Source organism: Schistocerca gregaria, chromosome 4 (assembly GCF_023897955.1).
Source record: "Schistocerca gregaria isolate iqSchGreg1 chromosome 4, iqSchGreg1.2, whole genome shotgun sequence".
In the NCBI taxonomy this organism is placed as follows: Eukaryota; Metazoa; Arthropoda; class Insecta; order Orthoptera; family Acrididae; genus Schistocerca; species Schistocerca gregaria.
In genome coordinates this window covers 752,503,228-752,526,230 of record NC_064923.1, presented here as the reverse complement: position 1 = coordinate 752,526,230, position 23,003 = coordinate 752,503,228, and the positions used below count along the sequence as shown (strand labels likewise).

Sequence of the window (23,003 nt, the reverse complement as noted above, 5' to 3'; positions counted from 1 at the left end):
TGCTGTATGAGTCAACCAACAAGTGTTCCACAAAGTCTATGTGCACATCTTGCCATGGTGGTTGTGTCTTAGGCCAAGCAGAGTATTTTAGTGGAGGAATGTACTGATTTTCCGCACATGCGTGACACTGTGATGTCATCTGTTCTATTTGGGTGTCCATACCCTGCCAAGTACAGTGTCAACAGGCTGCTTCGTACGAACAATCCCCCAATGTCCTTGTTGAAGTAACTGCAACACTTCTTTTTGCAAAGCTTTAGGGATCAACAGACGTGACTGTCCACCGTCATATTGAACAAGAATTACACCTTGCTGTACAGCGAGGATATGCCGACGGGCAAAGTATTGGCGCACTAAAGTGTTTTTTATGCTGTTCAAGGAATGAGGCCAAAATGTGCAAATGTATTTTAGCAAAATGTTCAAAACTGAATCAGCTTCCATGGCCTGTGCAATTTTCCTATAATTCAGTGGAAAAGATTGAAGCAATTCAGAATTCTGAGCATCAATGTGACAACAAGATGCAGAAGTGTCAAAGCCTGTGTTAGGGCCAATTGGAAGACGTGAAAGTGCGTCCGCATTACCCTGTTAAGCTGTCAGATGATACACAATCTTGTACTGGTATTGAGACAACAACAAAGCCCAGTTTTGCAATTTTTGGGCAGTTCGTACAGGAACTGGTTTCGACAGATGAAACAAGGACTGCAAAGGCTTATAATCTGTTACTAAATAGAATTTTCTGCCATACAAATAGTGGTGAAATTTAGTGACACCGTACACAATAGCCAAAGCCTCTTTTTCAATTTGTAAATAGTCACACTGATCTTTGGACAACACTTCTATGAGAAAACAATAGGCCTGTCTTTATCACCGGTTCTGTGTGAAAGTACTGCACCGTTTCCATAAGAGGAAGCATCGACTTGCAATACAACTTGTTTGTCAGGATCAAAGTGAACTAAGCATCGATCACTGAGCAATGCATCTTTAAGGTCTTGAAAAGCTACTTGGCACTCATCTGTCCAGACAAAGGGGGCATTCTTGTGATGCAAGTGAGCTGCGTTTTGCGCAGCATTTGGTATGAACTGAATACAATAGTTCATTTTCCCTAAAACTGTCTGTAATTCCGTGACATTGTGAGAAACTGGCAAATCTCGTACTGCTAACAAATGCAACTGAAAAGGATGTACACCTTGGCTGTTTATGACATGACCAAGATATTGCAACTCAGGTTTAAAAAAATCACATTTGTCCAGTCTACACTTTACTCCTGCATCAGATAACACATGAAACAAAGCACACAAATTTGCAATATGTTCTTCAGGTGTACTACCTGCTGCGACAATGTTGTCCAAACAGTTTGAACAGTTTGGCACTTGTGCAGTCAGCTGTTCCAAATACCAAAATACCATTGGAAAATGGTGGACGCACAAGCACTGATAAAAGGCAAACACAAATATTTAAACAAACTCAAATGAGTATTCACAACACACACTTTTTGAGATTCTTCATTAAGCAATAGTTGAAGATATGCATCGCACAAATCAGTTTTTGAAAAGTCGTGTTTCGCTCCTAATCTGTGCATGAAATCCTCTGGGCGTGGCAATGGATAAGTATCAATGACAGTTTGTGGGTTAACCGTAGACTTAACCGGTGGACTTGCCCATTGACTAGCGGATATTAGCGCAATTCCTCCGCCATTCTTTACGTTCATCTGCAACTTTGTCCCGTATTGCAATGAGAACTGTTCTGGCCCGGCAAAATTTCGGCTGAGCATTGTCTTCCAAAGTAATATGTGCTGCAAAATTGTGAGCCTTGCCTAAACCTTCAGAAAAGAGTTCCAGGAAGTCTTTTAGCAAGCTAAAACACTGCTTTTTGCGTGAAATGCAGACACTGACAACACATAGGCCTCAGTGTTAAAGCCAAACAAATCAGAAGAATCAAGACCACATATGTTCTGACCATAGCGTGATTGTAGCACTGTAAAAGTCACTAATCGCGTATGCGAGCAATACATGGCAGGCAAAGTACGTTCCGATAACAGGAATGCCTTGTCCATTATAAGCCGTCAGTTGTGTCATAGTTTTAGACAGCTATGGGAAGCCTAACAGTTCATATGTGTGATGATTTAGCAGTGTGACAGAGGCACCCATGTCCAACTAAAATTTTCCACAAAGAAGTAACTGAACCAAAAGTTTGTTTGGCTCAGGTATCACTGACGAAACTGCACACTTGCTAGTTGCAGTCTTGGAATATACTGCATTAATGACGTGGGCATTGTGACTAGATTTTTGTGAGTAGGCCGAATTCTTATATCTTTTCCATTGCAAACATATAGATTGCACATGTCCTTTCCGACCACAAGTGTGACACTAAGCTTGTCAGGAGGGGCAGTCTTGGCATTTGTGCCGTGAATAACACCAAGTGAAAGAGACATTTCTGTTCGGCTGTGTAGCCGCCTGTTTAGTGAATGGCTTACAGGACACATAAAGTGTTTACTCGGCATGGCTAGCGCAAGCTGCCGCTGGATGGACCGATCACAAATAAGGAACTCAAGCTGAAAAATAGCTGGCTGCTCAAATTTATCAGCTGACAGGGCACCTGAATTGTATTGCTCTAGTATTTGCACTACCTGCTGAAATGATGGATCGGACTGTTTCCAAATCTGATCTCTGAGTTTGACATCAGGTATATTGTACGCGATTGCATCATGCAACATAACATCTGAATATAAAGCACTGCAAGCAAATTTGAATTTGCAGTTCCTTGTCATACACTGCAAATCTGTTACCCACTTGCGATAAGTTTGTTCTGACTGTTTTGTGCAATTTAAGAATTGAAACCTAGCTGCTACTACATTCACTTGTTGGTCATAATAGTTAGTTAGTTAGTGAGTGTACCATCTGGTCGTAAGCAAGTTCACTCGGAGTGTTGATAGGAAAAAGTTGTTGATAAGGCGGAACACCACACTTCCTACTGTGGATAAGAAATAATGGCTTTTCACAGTACTTGGTACAGGGTGAGCGAGGATGTGGGCTTCAAATTGGGACAACCACTTGAGCCATTCCTCCACTTGTTCACAAAACAGTCAAAGAGGCGGTATAGCAGTAGGTGTTGCTGTAGGTGGCGCTTGTTCCGTTGGGTGCACAGCGTTGGCTAGTAGGTTCTGTACTGTGTTGAGCAGGGTGGAGATTTGCTGCATCTGGAACTGAAGCATCTGCTTTAGCTGCATTGTAACTAACACTTGCGGCTGTGGTGCGTCAGCAGGGAGTGGAATAGGTGGGGTGGGCATTTTGGAAGAGACAAGTGCAACAAACAGACAAGGCAAGCAAGGACAAAAGCAAAGAAAATTTCGGCAACCCCCACCTGAAAACACTGATTAGCAAAAGAAATGGTTAAAGTGATGAAATGCCCCTGAAAAACAAGAGAGAATTAAGGTGCCGGGGGAAAAAAAAAAACGAGAATTCCATGGTCGTCAGGCTCGGGATTTGTTTGTAACTCATCGCCAATGTGGGGTCTTGCCCACTCGTTTCTTACAGGGTGCCTAAAAGATGCTGCTATCTCGGATAGCTATACAGCAATTCAAGCAATTCACATTAGTGGTTTGTATTACAATAAAGTATATAGACAGTACTTAACTTTGGTTTACAATGGTGTCACAAGCGATGGGCAACATGCAAACAGTGTCCTTTGCTATATACAATATCAATGGTAGTAATGGATATGGGTCGCAAGGAACAGCTCTACTAGCGTCTGTCTTCTACTGCCTGGCCGAGGCTGCCAGGAGCGTTGCTTATATTCTCGTCAGCGAGGCCGCTCCTGTCGTGGTGTGGTACTAGTCAGAGAAACTATTGGCTGATGTCATCTCACAGCCTTCTCTGATATTGCGTTCTTCATCTTTGTGCCGGCACTTGTTGTTATGCTGGAACAGCTTCTTAATGAAACGTTAACATTCACATCCATTACATTAATTGAGCAATCTTTCCACATCATTACACAGAGGAATAATTTGCATTCATTTTTGTCTACATGACCTTTTTTGCTTATTAAGCCTGTCATCTGTGATATCAGTATTTTCAATAATCACCATCATCCTATTATCAATACATGCCACTGACATCTATCTATACTTTTACTTTCTCCTGCAGAGATGTGTACCAGTCTGTGTATTTGTCCAATTTTAAAGTTAGTTCAAATGGATTCAGGCAAACTGCATTGATATAGGTTCCTGTAGTTGGGAGCATGATGCAATTTGCTGCCTGATCACTATGTCCCTCCCCGCACCCATCCTAGTTCTCAAGCAAGCCAGTATCACTGTTCCCCCTCCAACCCTCCTGTGATGCTGTGCTGAGCAACTGTGAAACACTGACTGCAGTATCTTCTAAGGTGCAGGTCATGTGGAACAACACTAACTAATATTACATAAATGATCCCAATCATGATACAGTAAAATTCTCAACTTTCACTCATCTTGAGATTTGTTGATGTCTGTTGCTACTATCTCCACACTGGGTCTTGCTGCTGTAATTTGTTCTCGTGATAATAATTATAGCCAATTTAATATGATTTATTTTGTTTGTTAGACATTTAACTGTGGATTAATTTTCTTTCTTGTTTCATCTGATTGTCTATCTCATTCTGAAGCTGGTTAAAAGTTGGTAATGTTTTTATCCTTTATTCTAAGACGTGAACAGCAACCGAATTTCTCATTTGCAACCCACTTGGTAAATCATTACTACATCTCATAATAAAATACTGACTTGCATTCGGAGTCAAGTTATGTTTTTTGAAGGACAACATTTTCACCTTTCAGTGTTAACTTTATGTAACAAGCACCTTAAATGTTTGTGTAAAATATCTATACTTGTCTGAAGACTTACTGCATTCCTGTTCAAATGCAGCAAGAGTTTGTAAGATAATAGCATTAAATTCTATGACCTCCAGCATTTCACGAAATTGTTGAATTTTAAGCAGAGCAGTAGATTGTCATATTGGCTAGTTCATAGTTACTCGCGTATCCCTTGCACTAATGCCGTGCTAGACAAATGTCACGTGACTGAGCAAGGTCAGTACTGTATCGAGCACTTTGGTGTAATGTGGAATCTTGAATCTGTTAGAGCATGAGTCTCATTTGCCCTACCTAACCTTCAAAATAGATCTGCATGTGATCTCAATAGCCCAAGCTTCACCGGTAAATGTAAGTCAACACCTGTATCAATCTATTAAACAAGCAATAGTTCAGTATATCAGTATAAGACGACCCAGTAGTTTTTTAATGATGAAAGTAGGAAAAATCTCATGTTATAATGGAGTAAATGTGGTAATATTTACACCTTCCTTACATTATTATACAAAATGTGTCACTGCAATAGAAACTTAATTTTATTGATAAGGGTGACATCTTTGTACCAGGCTAAAAACTTTTGATCTTGCCTTTGTAAATATAACTTGTTGCCACTCGTTACCACGCGTTTTGCTACAATATCAGAGATAACTGTACAATGAGAAGTGAAAGGAAACCTGGTGACCAGCACCCTTACATGTAGACCAGCTTCCAGCAAATGGGTTGGTGCTGGCCTCGGCTAACTTTTAAAGTACAACATTTGTGCTGTAATTGCTGTGAGATCAGCAGTGGTTGCTGGTCATCAACAATCCAGGTACAAATCTGTTATCTCTGAAAAGCAGTACAAGCACAGCGAGTGTGCGCTCCATTTCTTAGAGCGAACACTTCACTTTGTATATGTTGGCGACTTTTTCCAGCAGGGTCATTCAACCTCCAGCAGGTCAGGGTAAAACTTCACTGGAGTTGGCACTCCCCACCCTCACTATCAACCCCCTCAGTGATGCCTACAGTATCTGGTGACCTAATACATTGTTTGAAACATAGAACACACTTTCTGTTTTCAGACACAATTTACTAGGATCTTTGTTTTCACGCTCAGGATGTGACTATTATGTCCTCAATATAGTGCCTTGCATCATTTTCTCTGTTGGCATCTATCAACAGCTCTTGCAAACATGATGTTTTTACATGTTTTTAACAGCATTTGTTTTTCCACCAAACGTACAAAAACAATTTCTTTGGATAATTTCAAACCAGTCATTTATAACCACGGTGCAAGTGATATCTTCTTTATCTATTCAGCAATTCACACTAACATGCCTGGCAGAGGGTTCTTTGAACCACTTTCATACTGTTTTTGTCTATCATTCCACTTTCTTAACAATGTGTGGGAAAAATAAACTCTTGAGTCTTTCTCTAGAAGCTCTCTGATTTGTCATACCTTATTACGAGGATTGTAACTTTAATAGTGGCAACTATTTATTTACAGCTCGTACAGAATAGATACGTGTTTAAAAGTTTTACTGACCTTCAAAGTCACCAGCATTGTGTATAACCCATTGCCAATGATGTGGAAGTCGTAGGATACCCTAAGCAGTGCCAGTTGCGCTGACAGTTCGAGCGGCGTGGTCTATTGCCCGACGAATTTGTAGCAGTTCTTAAGCGAATGCCATGAAGTGTTTCCTTCAGTTTAGAGTAGTTGCCGCACTCGTCACAGAAGCTAAATGCCCGGCACAAAGAACAAGCGCGTCTTACTCCGTGACGGTGCTACCTCAGTCATTATTAGGAACAGTTGAATTATGTTATAAGAAAAGAAAAAGATACTTACTTACTCTCTTGAGATTCTGATGGTGGGCTTGCAAGAACTTTGAGAGATTTGTGGAACTGAATTTATTGTAAAAGTACTTAAACCTTTGAGTACTGCAGACATGCTATGCCGCGGCACTCCACGTTGCCACGGGGCCCGTGGACTTTATGTATAGCTTCATTGGTATTTGGCTCCTCATGGCTCGTGTTAAAAAGTTGAGAATAAAGGAATATTGGTCCAGAGATGTACTTCTGAGTTCTCCGATTTTTGACAAAGTTCTGTCCCATGACCGTTTTATGTTACTTTTGAGAATGTTGCATTTTAGTGACAACTCGGCCAATTGTGGAGATGACTGTTTGTTTAAAATTAGGAAAATAATTGATACAGTTCGTGTGGCGTTTCGCAGTCCATTTAATCCATACAGACAACTCTTTGTCGATGAAAGCCGATTATTGTACAAAGGTCGCTTATCTTTTAAACAACACAGTCCTTCAAAACGAAGTAGATTTGGAATCAAAACATTTGTGTTGCGCAGCTGTAAAACTGGACATGTCTTAGATTTCATTGTATACACAGACACAACAACAGAAATTGAAGTCCATAATTTGGGGAAATCTGCTGATATTGTGGCAACATTAATGAAGCCATACCTTGAACGTGGACATACCCTGTATGTTGACAATTGGTATACAAGTCCAGCCTTGTTCCGCTGGCTTCACAACCAGAGAACAGCAGCATGCGGTACTGTATGTAGGAACAGGTGCAACTTTCCGAAGCTAAAAAAAGTAACTGAAAGAAGGAGAAGTTGAGTTTATGCCAACTGACGCAATTCTTGCCATCAAGTGGTGCAGCAAGAGAGAAGTGTTCATGCTGGCTACCTGCAAAACTACAGAAATGAGTGACACAGGAAAGACAAACAGGACGACTGGTGAAAAAGTAATGACTCTGAGGAGCTCATCTGCAGAAGCCAGCATGATTTTAGGAAACAGTGGTCATGAGAGACACAGCTGGCCCTCTTTGTGCGTGATATACAACAGGTTCTAGATACCAACTCTCAGATTGATGCCATATTTCTCGACTTTTGAAAGGCGTTAGACTCATTTCCGCACTGCTGCTTGCTACAAAAAGTCCAGTGACAGAATGTCGTTGGATCAAAGTTTTCTAACAGACAAATTAAACATTTATAAGGTTCCTGGTAAAACTGTTTGAGTTTGGCCGGCCGGTGTGGCCGAGTAGTTCTAGGCGCTTCAGTCTGGAACCGCGTGACTGCTACGGTCGCAGGTTCAAATCCTGCCTCAGGCATGGATGTGTGTGATGTCCTTAGGTTGGTTATGTTTAAGTAGTTCTAAGTTCTAGGGGACTGATGACCTCAGATGTTTAGTCCCATAGTGCTCAGAGCCATGTGAACCATTTTTTTAGTTGCTCTTTCATTTAACATATCATTTATAACTGTAAGTTTAATATAATAAATATTATAAAGCGTTGAAACCCCGATACTCATTTATAAACACCCTGTATTTGATTATAGTGTGTAATTTTCTATTTAGTATAGAATATTTTATACCTTTTATGAGATGTGATGTAGATGGGGATGGTTGATATCGATTTTGAAAGGGGTGGGTAGTGTAGGTACAAACATGGCTAACACTACACACACACACACACACACACACACACACACACACACACCACACCTTTCAAACGACCCTCGCAGACAAGTGCACCTGATTATCCACCATTTGCCGATGCACAGGAATTGCTAAGATCTTTCTTCGGGGACTTCAAAAGTGAAGGTGAGAATGTATACTCTACAGGAAATGTTTATCATCATGCCTCCTCTGGCTTTTCACTCAAGTACCGGCGAAGTAGGGATCCTGGGGAAAGGGGGGTGGGAAGTGTTTCCTGTCTTTGGGGCTGTCTTCTTTCACTTCTTCGATCTTAGCAACCATTCCTATTTTTTCCTTGTCCACATTGTGGCACTCTCTTGATACACATCAGTGTGAGGTAGACCCTCACCCGTCTCTCACTCTCTTGTATGTAAAATATCAGGTGTTCGATATGGTGGAAAGCCGAGGGCCTCTAGAATTTGCATCAAACATTCTCGAGGCACTACAGTTTATGTCCAATTTTTAAGGTCAATTCAATTATTCTGACTACAAATAGATTCAGACAAACTCCATTTTAAATGTGGTAGATGTTCATAAGAAGCCAAACTACACTATGTAGATTCCCATGGTTTGCAGCACAGCCTAATTCGCTGTCCGCTCCATACTCCCTGTCCTGCACTTGACTAGTTCTCAGCCAAGCTGATATCAATTAAACCTCCAACCTTTCCATAGTGCCATGCTTGAACAAGTGTGAAACTCCGACTGCAATATCTTCTAGGGTGCAAGTCATATGTAACAACAGCAATTAATACATAAATAAAAGATCGCAATCACAATTCAGTACAGCTCTTGAACTTCAGCTCGTCCCACCATCTACTTACTTCTATCTATACTATCTCCACTACGGATTTGCTGCTGAATTTATTCTTGCAACAACAATTACAGTCAGGTTAATATGATTTATTTCATCTGTTAGATATTTCATTCTCGATAAATTTTCCTCCTTGTTTCATGTGAATGTCAGCATCATGTTCTAAAGCTGATTAAAACCCGGTTATGTTTTTATCCAGTATTCTAATACATGAGCAGTGACCAAACTTCATTTGCAACCCACTTAGTAAATCAGTACAGTCTCTTATAATGAAATGAAATTTTGATCTGGATTGAGAATTAAGTAATGTTTTTGAAAGATAACATCTCCCCTATTGACTGTTACCTATACTTAAAAAGCGACATGTTGTTTATACACAGTATCCCTAATATATGAGGACTTTTGTTGTAAACCTATTCAAATAGACAAGAGTTTGTAGGAAGATAAAATTTGGTGCTATTTCCTCCTTTGTTTCACAAAATTATCAAATTTTAAGCAGAGCAATAGACTGAAAGTGATTAGTTCATAGCTTCTTGGATATCCCTTCCACTGACACCATGCGAGTCAAATATCACTTGATTGTTCGAGGACATCGATACTGTATTGAGCACTTTGTTGTATTAGGAGAGCTTGAACCTGTTCGAAGGCAGATATCATTTACCCAGCCATGCTCTTCTAAATTCTTTAAAATAAATCTGCAGGTTCACTCAATAGCTAAAACTTCATCTGTGAATGTAAGGCAATGCCTATACGGTGTATTAAACCATGTAAATATGTTAACCTCTGCAACAATAGTTTAATCTGTGATCTGTGAATATAAGATGATCCTTTTTTTTGGGGGGGGGGGGGGGGGGACGACCTGGTCTTACAATGAGATAAATGTCATAGTTGGGAAGGAGTGGAGACTTATCTTAGGAAGGACTTAGTGAATTTTAATCTGCTTTTTTAAGTAAATATATTTTATATTTATTTTTGGTGGGTTTAGATGATGTGCTATCCAGTCTCGCTACAACGACCTTGTGGTCGCTAACCCCCGTATATCTCTCATGATGGCCCCTATTTGCTCAAGATTATTTGTTGCCAAGAGGTCAGGTATGTCTTTGCATCCATTTATGCTTCGAGTGGGCTCCTGAAATAATTGTTCACAATAATTTTTGAAGAACCTGCTTAGTACAATTTCTGACAATATTCTGTACCTACCACCGGTATGGAACATGTATTTTGACCAACATATTGAGGGTAGATTGATGTCATCACTGAGCGTAATTGTATGAGCGGGTCACCTAGTTGAAATGACACTCAAGTTTTTTTTTTTTAACTGTTCAACAACTGTACCATCTGGATTGGGCAGGTGGTAAAAGGAACCAATTATTAATTTATTTCGTTTGTCAAGTATAACCTTTACCCATACTAACTCAAAAGGAACTTCCTTCTTCAATTTCACTACAAGACAAACTACATCTAACAGCAGCAAACATGCTACCACCATTTGTATTTAAAATGTCATTTCCAAACACCATTAAGTCCTTTGTAAAAATGTCATCAAGTATTACCTCTGGCTTTAGCCACCTACCAGTACTTAGCTTAGTGCTTTGTATTAGTGCTTTGAGCTCTGGTATTTTTTCCAGTACAGCTACAATAGTTTAAAACTACATTATTAGTGATTACTATCATCCTGTGTGTGTCCTGCAGTCTTTGAGATTGAAGCCATTTCTGTACTTACCAGAGACCCTATAACCTAGAAAACCACCCAATCCACACAATACAGTCTCCTCTACCCACATAGCCACCTCCCGTGTATAAAGGACCCCTCAACTATTGAGTGGAACCTGGTACCCTACCATTCTATGGTGCAAATCAAGGAATCTGGAACCAAAACGATCGCATAATCATTTGAGCTTCTGATTCAGACCCTCTACTTAGCTCTGTACCAAGGGTCTACAATCAGTCATGCCATTGATGCGACAGTTGGTGAATCTGCCTTCATCTCTCAAATAAAACTGGTGGTCTTTACCAATTCAAATAGCTGTCCAAAACCAGAGAGAATTTGTTCTGCTCCAAAACACACACCAATAGTTCCAACATGAGCCACCACCTGTAGTTGGCTGTACCTTATGCTCTTCAACGCATCCTCAAGCTCATTTTCCGCATCTGGGATAGCTGTTTCTGGTATGCACATGGAGTGCACACTGGATTTCTCCTCTTCCTTGGCAATCATACCCCTATGAGGTCTCATTATTAGCCCAACATTGTTGGGCTCCCATCTACCAGTAATGCCCCCCTCCACCCCTCTATGAATTACCAGACCTTGAAGGCTTCTAAAACATGGCAAGCGACTGCATCTGGCTCAGGATCTGTATCAGCCACAGATAGTGCCTGAAACCATTTTGTCAGGTAAACTGGGAAAGTCTTATAATCGCCCTTCACACTTCAGGGTGGAAGGTCTTTCACTGTTTGCCACACATCGAAATAACCTCCCACTCGACCACGGGTAAGGGGTCAACCTCAGTGCGGGCAGAGCCAGGGCAGTCACAGCAGTAGATCAATCAGGAGACATGGTATGTACTGGACATCTCTTGGATCCCCACATCTGGCTTCCCATAGTGATGCCTATTGACAGCATCCTTAAGCTGTGTGGTTGAAGCCAGCTCTGCCTGGAGCTGTGAGCAAAGGGTCGCCAACTCAGTTTGCGTCTGAACACAGTAATCACGGTCCCTGTCTATACTGAAGACATCATAGCTATACACTAGACAGTTATTAAAGCAAGGAACTGTAACTACTAGATACACAGATGTGCAAGAAATTTAAGAATTTAAACTAAAATGCCGACAGTTAGATCCCTGGAAACATAAGTTCGCCTTTTCTCATTTCAACATGACCTCATATGATACAGAATTACATTGGTGTACAAAAACTTATTTCAACTTTCAAACAAATTATTTTTCTCCTCAGACTTGCAGAAACTACCCAACATTATTTGGATCTCTCGTGTGCCACTTATCTTGTTGGCAGGACAACCTTTAAATCTTGCATCCGAAGTTTACATTGATTAACTTGTATTTATGTCGATGTCCTCTCTCTGTGGTATTCTGTTCATACTTGTGTACAATTTTACATATCAAGCTACTTACCATTTTGATGTCTACTAACCAAACTGTTAGAGTCCAAAATAATTTCTGATACCGTGACAAGTAGTGCACAGTATACTCAAATCCACTGTGGAGAAGTAACATATTGTTTACTCTTGCATTGAATAGTTTGTTCATATTTTCATTCAAAATTTTTTTTCTCTCTCTCATTATTTTTGTGTAAATGGTATTGCCTGCTCTTTCCTGCAAAGGGAGCTGTAGTTATGAAAGTTATATTCTCAGATGCATAACCTCTAGTTTTAAAGGTTACTAAGAATTGTATGTATGCGAAGTATGTTTAGTTCTTCCATAGATGTAAATAAAAGACGCATTTTTTTCTCAGACAATTTTGGTTGAAAAAGTGAACAGATTTTGTTGTGAGGCAACATGGAATATTCTCACTTCAGACCCTGTAGTTTCATGAAGTTCTAAAAAATGCCATGCTATATGTAGCCTTCAGAGCAGTGTCTTTAATGGAAGTGCATTTCAAGCAGAGAGCTGACATCAGGTTTCTTCTGACGGAAAACCAGAGCATCACAGATATTCCCAGGTGCTTGCAAAATGTCTACAGAGACCTGACTGCGAACAAAAGCATGGTGAGTCATAGGGCAAGGTGTATGTCATCACTGCAACAAATCACACAAACATGTCCAAGCACACATCTATGACGACTGCAGTGTTGGAACTTGCGGACACTCATTTGTGGTGATGAACAGATCACAATCAGGCAACTCACCGCGCAGTTGGACGACTCTCTTGGTAGTGCTGCAACACTCGTCGAGCTACTCAGAGGTGTGTGTCCGCTGGGTTCCTTGTAGCCTAACAGAAGACCATAAAGAGCAACAAAGGACCACGTGTGCGGAACTGCTTGTGTGTTACGAGGCTGATTGTGACAATTTTTTGTCAAACATTGTCACAGGCAATGAAACATGGGTTCATCACTTTGAACCGGAAACAAGCAATCCTCCAAAGAAAAGCCACACCCTCAGCTGGTAAAGTCAATGCGATGTTCTTCTGGGACTCTGAATGGCTTATTCTGTTTGATTTCCTCCCTCGTGGTGCAATGGTCAACTTTAAAATGTATTGTGCTACTCACAGGAAACTGAACATATGACTTCAGCATGTTCATTGCCACAAAAATGCAAATGTAGTTTTCTTCCACGACAACGTAAGGTCTCACACAAGTCTGTGCCCACACCGCCTCCCCCCCTCCCATCCCAAGAGGAATACACAAAATTTCATTGGACTGTTCTTCCTCATACACCCTATTGTCATGACCTTGCACCTTCTGACTTCCATCTGTTTGGCCCAATGAAGGATGCACTCCATGGGAAGCACTACATGGATCATGGGGAGGTTGTCTTCAACACCGATCAGTAGACAGGTACCATGTGGGCATAGAGGGCTCCCAGTAAGATGGCATTAGGCCAAAGCATTGAACAGAGATTATGCTGAGAAATAGAATTTTGTAACCTAAAGAGTGGGGGTTAATACATTGCATTGAAATCCTGAATAAAACCAACCTGCTTTCAGAAAAAAAATGTGTTGTTGTGTTTGTATGAGTCAGCATTGTCAGTTAGCCATATGGCATGTTCTGTCTGGTTAATTCCTGTTTCCATTACATCTTGTCATGTTTTCAGTATTAGGTAAGCAGGTCAGTAGGTAGGTATGTAGGTAGGTAGTTACATGTTCCTTAGGTCGTTTGAATCAGTGTCTACATGATTAGTTTATACATGATTAGTGTTAACATTAAAGAACATTATAATTTTTAGCCCTACTCATGCAAGTACATTTATTTATTAATTTTTTTACAGATATGGTATTCCCCAAGAATTCACTAGTAAAAGTGATATTTTTCCACAGACAGATCAAAATAATTAGTTATTTCTCATAGCAATATCTTTGATTGTAAATATGTAAATGAAGCACTGACCATTTAATTGGATAGATAAAAAATCTACTTACCAAGCAGCGGCAGAACAACCGTCTTTTATGTGTGTGTTCTGTCACGGCTTGGTGAGTAGATTTTTTTTACCTATTCAGTCAAATAATTTTGTCAATAATTGATTGTTTTTGCTGTTTATATACAATGACCATTGTTTTAAAATGTTGCAGCTTCTTCAAGCTAATCCTGATACACCAATGAGCAAGTTGTATGGTGCTGCACATCTTCTTAGATTATTTGGTTGGTATTTTATCATAACTTAACATTGTATGAGTATGTAGATAATTTGTTTCTAATGGTCATTTAAATAATAGTTTTTATTGTCCAATGTGGGCTAAAAGTCACGAAAGGGCTATAACTGTGAATAACTTTCCATATTTATCATTGATTTCCATGGGTATTTCACAGACTTAAAGATCATTGATAGGAAATTATTTACAGTTGTGTGCAGAATAAACAAAAATGGGAGGAAAAAATCACTGTCATCAGTTATAACTAAAGATTAAATGTCCTTCGCCATATTGCTGTTGTTGTTGTTTTTTTCTTCAGTCCAGAGACTCAGGTCTCCTTGCTACGCTATCCTGTGTGAGCCTCATCCATCTCCAAATAACTACTGCAACCTACATCCTTCTGACTCTGCTTAGTGTATTCATCTCTTAGTCTCCCTCTCCGAATTTTATCCTCCATGTGTTCCTCCAATACTAAATTGGTGATCCATAGATGCCTCAGTATGTGCCCTACTGACTGATCCCTTCTTCTAGCCAAGTTGTGCCACAAATTCCTCTTCTCTCCAATTACAGTTAGTACCTCCTCATTAGTTATGTGATCTACCCATCTAATCTTCAGCATTCTTCTGTAGCACCACATTTCAAAAGCTTCTATTCCCTTCTTGTCTAAACTAGTTATTGTCCATGTTTCACTTCCATACATGGCTGCACTCTATGCAAATATTTTAGAAAAAAAAAAACCTTCTGACACTTAAATTTATACTCTATGTTAATAAATTTCTCTTCTTCAGAAACACTTTCTTTACCAGAGCCAGTCTAGATTTTATATCCTCCCCACTTTGACCATCATCAGTCGTTTTGCTTCCCAAATAGCAAAACTCATGTATTACTTTAAGTGCATCATTTCCTAATCTAATTCTCTCAGCATCACCTGATTTAATTTGATGCATTCCATTCTCCTCATTTTCCTTTTGTTGATGTTCATCCTCCTTTCAAGACACTGTCCATTTCATTTAGCTGCTCTTCCAAGTCCTTTGCTGCCTCTGACAGAATTACAATGGCATCGGCAAATCTCAAAGTTTTTATTTCTTCTCCATGGATTTTAATTCCTATTCCAAATTACCAATGTTCTGGAATGCTGGTACAATATGTTTTCTCTCCATTTCATTTATACATGCTTAAGAGAATATGGGACATACCACAAATTCAAAGATTCAAGGAAACAAGAATTATTTTTCTTTCTATCTTTTCTGGTGAGGACTTGCATATGTCATAGGTGTCTAGTCACACTGCGATTCAGAATCCATGGCAAATGCTATGTTCCCCTGTAATTGGCTTGGTGAGTCCTATGTTGGACCAAGTCAAGGACATAGCACCTCAAATAGGACCATGTGTAGTAAAGTACCTGTAGGTTGAAAACAGTTTCACTTACTATGGTGTTAAACCCTGTTATAATGTACTCCAACCTAATGAGCATGGTCAACAACAACTAAACAAATGGTTACAGGAATATATGAACCATTGATTAAATCATAGCCTCCTTCTTTTAAACCTGACAGATGTGACATGCATTCCTTAACCATGTCAAGTTTCTTATATCCATAGGAAAAGAATCAGTATGTGAATCAACTTATTCCCTTTGTTACTTGGCTCATGACTAACAAAAATTGTGTTCATTTCCTGCAGAAACTGCAACCTTTGCCTGTCTAATAACCAAAATGATATTCATACAAAGCTGTTGCCAGGACTCCTTAACATAAAATTAGATAATTATATGGAAGATTTATTTTTATTTTCATTTTTTTTTTTAAATCTTACAGCTCAAAACATGTATTTAACATGCATGGGCAGTGTTACAGCAATTACATTTAGATTATTGATACACAAAATATATAGATTCCATGCTATTAAGTAAAAGATTATTAAAGTATATTTAACATAGCATTCCTGAGGTCAAATCATGTCAGCACCATACTGTATGGGCACTTCAATATAAGCCATTCTTTTAACTCATTTTTAAAAATTCTACCAGAAAGCTGTTTCAGATTGTTTGGCAGAGAATTATAAAATATTGCTCCCTTAATGAATAGGGTATTTGTTGTTAGATTCAATCTTCTGCTCACCATATGTAAGTCTGATTTGTGTCTTGTATCGTAATCATGGATTTCCATATTCCCGTTTGTCACTTTTTTGTCTTTTTTCACTAATAATATTGATTGAAACATATGTACTGCATAGATAGTCATAATATTAAAATTAATAAACGGGTTTTAGCATGAAGTTCTGGGTCTTGCTTTTACCATAGATCTTATTACTCTTTTCTGCAATACAAATACCGTTCTTATATTGTATTGGCTACATCCACCCCACAATTCCATAAGATAGATGGGGATACGCCAACCCAAAAATACGCTATTTTTATTGCTTCAATATCTAGATATTGAACTAATCTCCTTAGTAAATACAGAATAGATGTTATTTTACCACAGACATGATCTATTTGCTGATACCACGAAAGTCTGTCATCTATGTATATCCCCAGAAATTTACATTCTGAACAGGTATTTTCCTGAATGTCCTCATTTACAACAGTTTTTGTATTTGAGCCACTGGTCTTAAAATAAATTAAATTAGTTTTGTTAATATTGATCCTCAGGTTTTCTTTTTAAAAATGTGTTTGTGCTTTTTCAACAAAATTCTGTACCACTGAATGTAGGCCATCATTACTACGTGCCCAGCAAACCCCAGAGGTGTCATCAGCATACATAGTAATACGATGACTGGTGTCTAATACTTTTGGGAAATAATTCACGTAGTAAATAAACAAGAAGGGGCCCAAGATAGAGCCTTGTGGCACACCAAAATTTATATTTCTTATCTTTGATCTCCTTTTTTCGATTACCTCTCCATTATACACAATTTCTGTGCATTGTTGTCCATCTTTAAGGTAAGATTCTATTAAAAGCAACAGTTTCCCACTGACACCATTACAAGCAAGATTGTCATAACTTTCCTCTTTCTCTTATCCAAATCATTATTTTCCTGGTGTTTTGTGTATGAACCTGATTGTCAAATATTGATTCACAAATTTATCTGTTGAACAGTCTTGAGACAAATTGAGTGTGTTACTTACATTTCTCTTTTGGTAATGTGAGGCTTGAGTAAAACACATTCCACTCAAATTGTTGCCTAAGGAATCTTAGGCATTCATCGAAGCAAAGTTCATTAATACTCAATCTCCTTAGCTTCTTTTAAAAATGTGCACAAATTCTCCCTCCAAATTTCTTCTGGTTGGACTTGAGTTTCAGAATATCCAGTACATAAAACAATTTTACCTATATATGCTGATGTCTGTGCACTGTGTTGGCACTGAGCTGAAAGTATTGCTTGTACGAGGCTTTCTACAGTGGGTTTGGTTATTCTAAACTTGACAGAACATATTCTGAAATACAGCTGGTAATATTTCATAATTGTTTTTTCTTCCTTTTATTCATTGTGTAGAGAGCCCGTGTTAAGAGGAAAAAGCTCAAGGAAGATAGACTAATTTGTTTCACAGTGTCAGTTGTTATATCAGCAAAGAAATCTGAGAGACAAAATTGCACGTACAAAAACCTTCAGGAAAGCCATCTGTGCTTCCTGAATGAATGTGGAAGATTGGACATGTAAACTACATTTACTGGGTCAGAGGTTGGTGTATACCAAAACAAATGCTAGATCCAGTTTCATATTGATAATTCATTGAAAACGCTAAAATTTGTGTTACACATTGAAGTCTCTAAACCTAACAGGAAGTCTGATACGAATAGAAAATATATTTAATACAAATATGGGTCAAAAAATGCTTATGTGATAGAATTAGGTAGTAAATGCATGAATGGTGCTGGAACACCCTCTAGCCTCATTACGTGATCCAAATGGTAGCCATAAAATGAGGCCTTGCTTTGTTATGGAACAATGAGGTGTTTGTAGCTTCCTTGTTTGGATACTTGTCACAAAGAGCATCATGCAGATTGGCAGGAGTGTGTCCATGTGTCTAGATGTGGATGATTGTACTACTTACATGGTACACCATTAACTATATACCATGTGTGCCTCAGAATACAGACATTATTATTATTATTATTATTATTATTATTATCACCACTTAAAATTTCTTTGTCAGTGGAGAAGAGAAATGCTTCCACACCATAGTGGCCTGCAAAAATACATTCATCTTATGGCGTACCCAGTGTTTATAACTAGATATCATCTCTTTCTGAAAGCCTCGGTTGGCTGCTTGTGGTTATCTGACTCGTTGTTTGGCAGCCATCAGTTGGTTTCACAAAGTGCAGTTGCTTGTGTTTAATGTAGTAAACATGGATTTTTTTCATGTTATATTTTTTTACTGGTGGTTTTTTTACATGAATTTTTCCCTCAGCTTTGTTAAAAATATGGTGAGCCTTTTACACTGATCCACATTCAGGTGAAACTGATTGTGCTTATTGATATTGGATATTATCAACAAGTTTGTATTTGTTTATATTATTTCTGAGGGGTGTTGCTCTTGTACTCTGAGCAAACTTAATTGGATACAAGGGGATACTGATTCCCTTCAGTATGTAATTATACCAGAAAACAAATTCACATTTGCGTGCGACTTTCCTTTATTAAATTATTTTCAACAAGCAGTCAAACTCATTTCTTCTTTTTCAAAGAATTTAACTTCTCATCTCATTTTAAATTCTGGCGTATTGTTGAAAGAGTTCAGCACTCATGTGATTGCACAAATAATTTACAATATCAGTTTATCAACTTGATACCACTGTTGGTGCCTACTGATTGACTAAATACAGAGTGATTGTAAGTAAAGTTCAAGTTCCAAAAAAACGATCCATTGTTCAGAATGAAAGCTGTGAATAAATTAAGCATTGCTCAGAATTATGCAAAATTTGAATTGAATGATATTGAAGAAGGGGGAAACATTACGGAAACAAAAAAATTCCACAAATAATTTCCCACTGGACAGCGCTGTAAACATCATAATGTTAATGAGTTCAGTTGCAGAGGACAGATGAAACACAATGCAATGGCTATAGCATGAGTTGCACACTAAACCAATTGTACTGTGCAATATCCATGACCACACATGTGTGGCATACAACATCTGTGGCCTTGTTAGTTACGTAAACCCATCCACCACAGCAAGATTGTATCACATTGGATGGGAAAAATAGGTTTTTAATTGTCCTGAGACCAGAAGACTGTGTAAAAAGTAACAATGGGTTTGCAGTTGTCATGAAACTGGTGCGAGAACTGTTCAACATGCTGTTCACTGTTTTCTGCCACAAGTTAGAATCGAGAAATGGCGTGTTCCACAATGACCAGAATTTCTCAGAGGTCATGTCCAGAATGTGTTGCATAATGTGTGCTTTCAGTACAAGTATGTTAGTAATCAGACCACTGAACGTGACATTTTTCAGATAATAGGCACAGCCAGAAGTCACACAGATTAAGATATATTGATAGCCAGGCTGTAAGGAAATTATGGCTGAGAATTCCAGCATTACCAAAATGCCTCTGCAGCAGGTGTTACTTTACGAGCTGTTCATTGTGCAGAAGAGTGCCATCTTGCATAAAAATCATCCTACTCTCATATGCACATTGTTGGAGGATTGGAATGATGTTGGTGCGAAAAAGACTCTTAATAGTATCTACCAGTGATGGTACAGATAACAGCACACAGCACCCACAGGACCCGTCTCTTTGGAGGTGGGGAGGGGGGGGGGGGCAATTCCCCTTGCACTGCATATTTGCATACCGCTGCTCGATTCCTCAAGCAGTAAGTATCTGTCTTTTCAAATTACATAATCCATTTCTCCAGGCCAATGGCAGACATCAGAGCAACCCCTTTTTACATACCCTTGAGCATCCGGAACTTCTGGAGAGCTAACAGTGCACAGTCACTGTTCTCATAAAAGAGAATTATCAGCAGTGCATGAGCCTGCATTAGTCATGGCAAGCATCTCGAATGCAAACTGAGGAACAGCTGTGTACCCCGTGTCATTTATTTTGCATATTCTGCCAATATAGTGCCTTCTACCTTTTTTTTTTTTTTTTGCGTCCGTAACGTGTCCCCCATCTTTCATAACAGTCTGTTCAAGTTTGATGTTATTCTGAGTTGTAGTTATTTTTTTACAGCATTTTGAAACTGAGACTTCGGTTATAATCAGTTTGTATATAATCAACTTTACATAATTAGCTTTTTTACAGGGTAGTAATTCAGTTAATAGTAATAATAATAATAATAATAATAATAATAATAATAATAATAATAATAGTAATAGTAATCTACACTGATTATTATGACAAATGGGTTTCCATCCTCTCACAGATGATGGATATCATATAAATCTTAGTGATTTCCAACCTAGCTGAAGTTGCCGCATGTGTAAAGATCCAGCCCTGTCACATTGCCCTCGCACTCCACGTGAAGCAGCTCTAGCATATTGGTGATATGAATTACCTTATAACACTAACAAACATAAATAATAAACATACTATGTCTCCAGGAAAGTGTAACTCCATCAAATTGATAGATCACCTACACCTGAGGTACAGGCAAGATTTTCCCCTGGGGTGCTGTTCCAGTGTTGGAGAGCCTTGGCAGTACTGGTTATTTAAGGAGGAGAAAATCAAGATGGACTGAGGTGTGAATTGGAGTTTGTGTTAAGAAAGGTATTGGACTAGGATAGTTGGTGGTGGAGCTGCGTTAGCCACAGTGCCAACTGAGGTGTAGTGGATAACATACACTATGTGATCAAATGTTTCCGGACACCTCCAAAAACGTACGTTTTTCATATTAGATGCATTGTGCTGCCACCTACTGCCAGGTACTCAATATCAGTGACCTCAGTAGTCACTAGACATCGTGAGAGAGCAGAATGAGGCGCTGCGCAGAACTCACGGACTTTGAACGTGGTCAGGTGACTGTGTGTCACTTGTTATATGGCTGTACGCAAGATTTCCACACTCCTAAACCTCCCTAGGTCCACTGTTTCCCAATGTGATAGTGAAATGGAAACATGAAGGGGCAAGTACAGCACAAAAGCGTACAGGTGACCTCGTCTATTAACTGACAGAGACCATCGACAGTTGAAGAGGATTGTAATGTGTTATAGGCAGACATCTATCCAGACCATAATTCAGGAATTCCAAACTGCAACAGTATCCAGTGAAAGTACTATGACAGGTGGGTGGGAGGTGAGTAAACTTGGATTTCATGGTCGAGCAGCTGCTCATAAGTCACACATCATGCCGGTGAATGCCAAGCGACGCCGCGCTTGGTGTAAGGAGCGTAAACAGTGGATGATTGGACAGTGGAAAAACGTTATGTGGAGTGACGAATCATGGTACCCAATGTGGCGATCCGATGGCAGCGTGTAGATATGGCGAATGGCTGGTGAACATCATCTGCTAACGTGTTTAGTGCCAACAGTAAGATTCGGAGATGGTGGTGTTATGGTGTGGTCATGTTTTTCATGGAGGGGTCTTGCACCCATTGTTGTTTTGCATGGCACTATCACAACACAGGCCTACATTGCTGTTTTAAGCGCCTTCTTGCTTTCCACTGTTGAAGAGCAATTTGGGGATGGCGGGTGCTCTTTCAACACGATCGAGCACCTGTTCATAATGTACAGCCTGTGGCGGAGTGTGTAGGCAACGATAACATCCCTGTAATGGACTGGCCTGCACAGAATCCCTACCTGAGTCCTACAGAACACATTTGGGATGTTTTGGAATGCCGACTTTATGCCAGGTCTCACTGACTGACGTTGATACCTCTCTTCAGTGCAGCACTCCGTGAAGAATGGGCTGCCATTCCCCAAGAACGCTTCCAGCACCTTATTGAACATATGCCTGCAAGAGTGGAAGCTATAATCAAGGCTAAGGGTGGGCCAACACCATATTGAATTCCAGCATTACCGACAGAGGGCACCACGAACTTGTAAGCTATTTTGAGCCAGGTGTCCGAATACTTCTGATCACATAGTGTCTCTGTCTAGTAAGCAGGAGACTCTGGTTCAAGTTCCGGTCTTGGCACAAATTTTAATTCATTACGTCAGCTTATCCTTATTGAGTCGATAGGATTGACAACAGTGCATTAATTACAATTGTTATATGATGAATTGTCTTCCTGTTAGTGCTCGGGTATAAGATTGCAGTGTCAGGTACAGTTTGTCATTATATTACATGTATTGCACATGGCATCTTTAAGCATTATTTTATGCTGCTGCTCTGAGAGGTCTGCCACCTCACATCATCTAAACAAAAAATTGAGAGTTTTCGTTCTGCTGCTGCTATTTTAACCACACAAATACAACAATAAAAATTTATTATGTGTTACTTTTCAACCCTTCCTTATATATTTTTTAAAAGTTGTATTTGCCATTTTTAATTTCTTGCTTTTTATTATTTCCTTTCGATTGTTTTTCCCCTCCGTGGTGGACAGACATTATTCAGAGCCATGATTTCATTGCATTTTATGATTTGTTCTCCAGTTCTTCCACCTATCATCAAAGACATTTCTCATTTATGGATACACATA

The 23,003-nt window shown here is 39.3% G+C and overlaps 1 protein-coding gene across 1 annotated transcript in view; it reads left to right on the top strand.

Moving 5' to 3' along the window:
- The window catches only part of LOC126365935 (mortality factor 4-like protein 1), a 121,688-nt gene that overhangs the window by 89,848 nt on the left and 8,837 nt on the right, over positions 1-23,003 (top strand). The window contains exon 8 of the mRNA XM_050008706.1: positions 14,363-14,432. Within this exon, the coding sequence (XP_049864663.1) occupies positions 14,363-14,432 (70 nt within the window). The remainder of the gene's footprint in view (positions 1-14,362; positions 14,433-23,003) is intronic.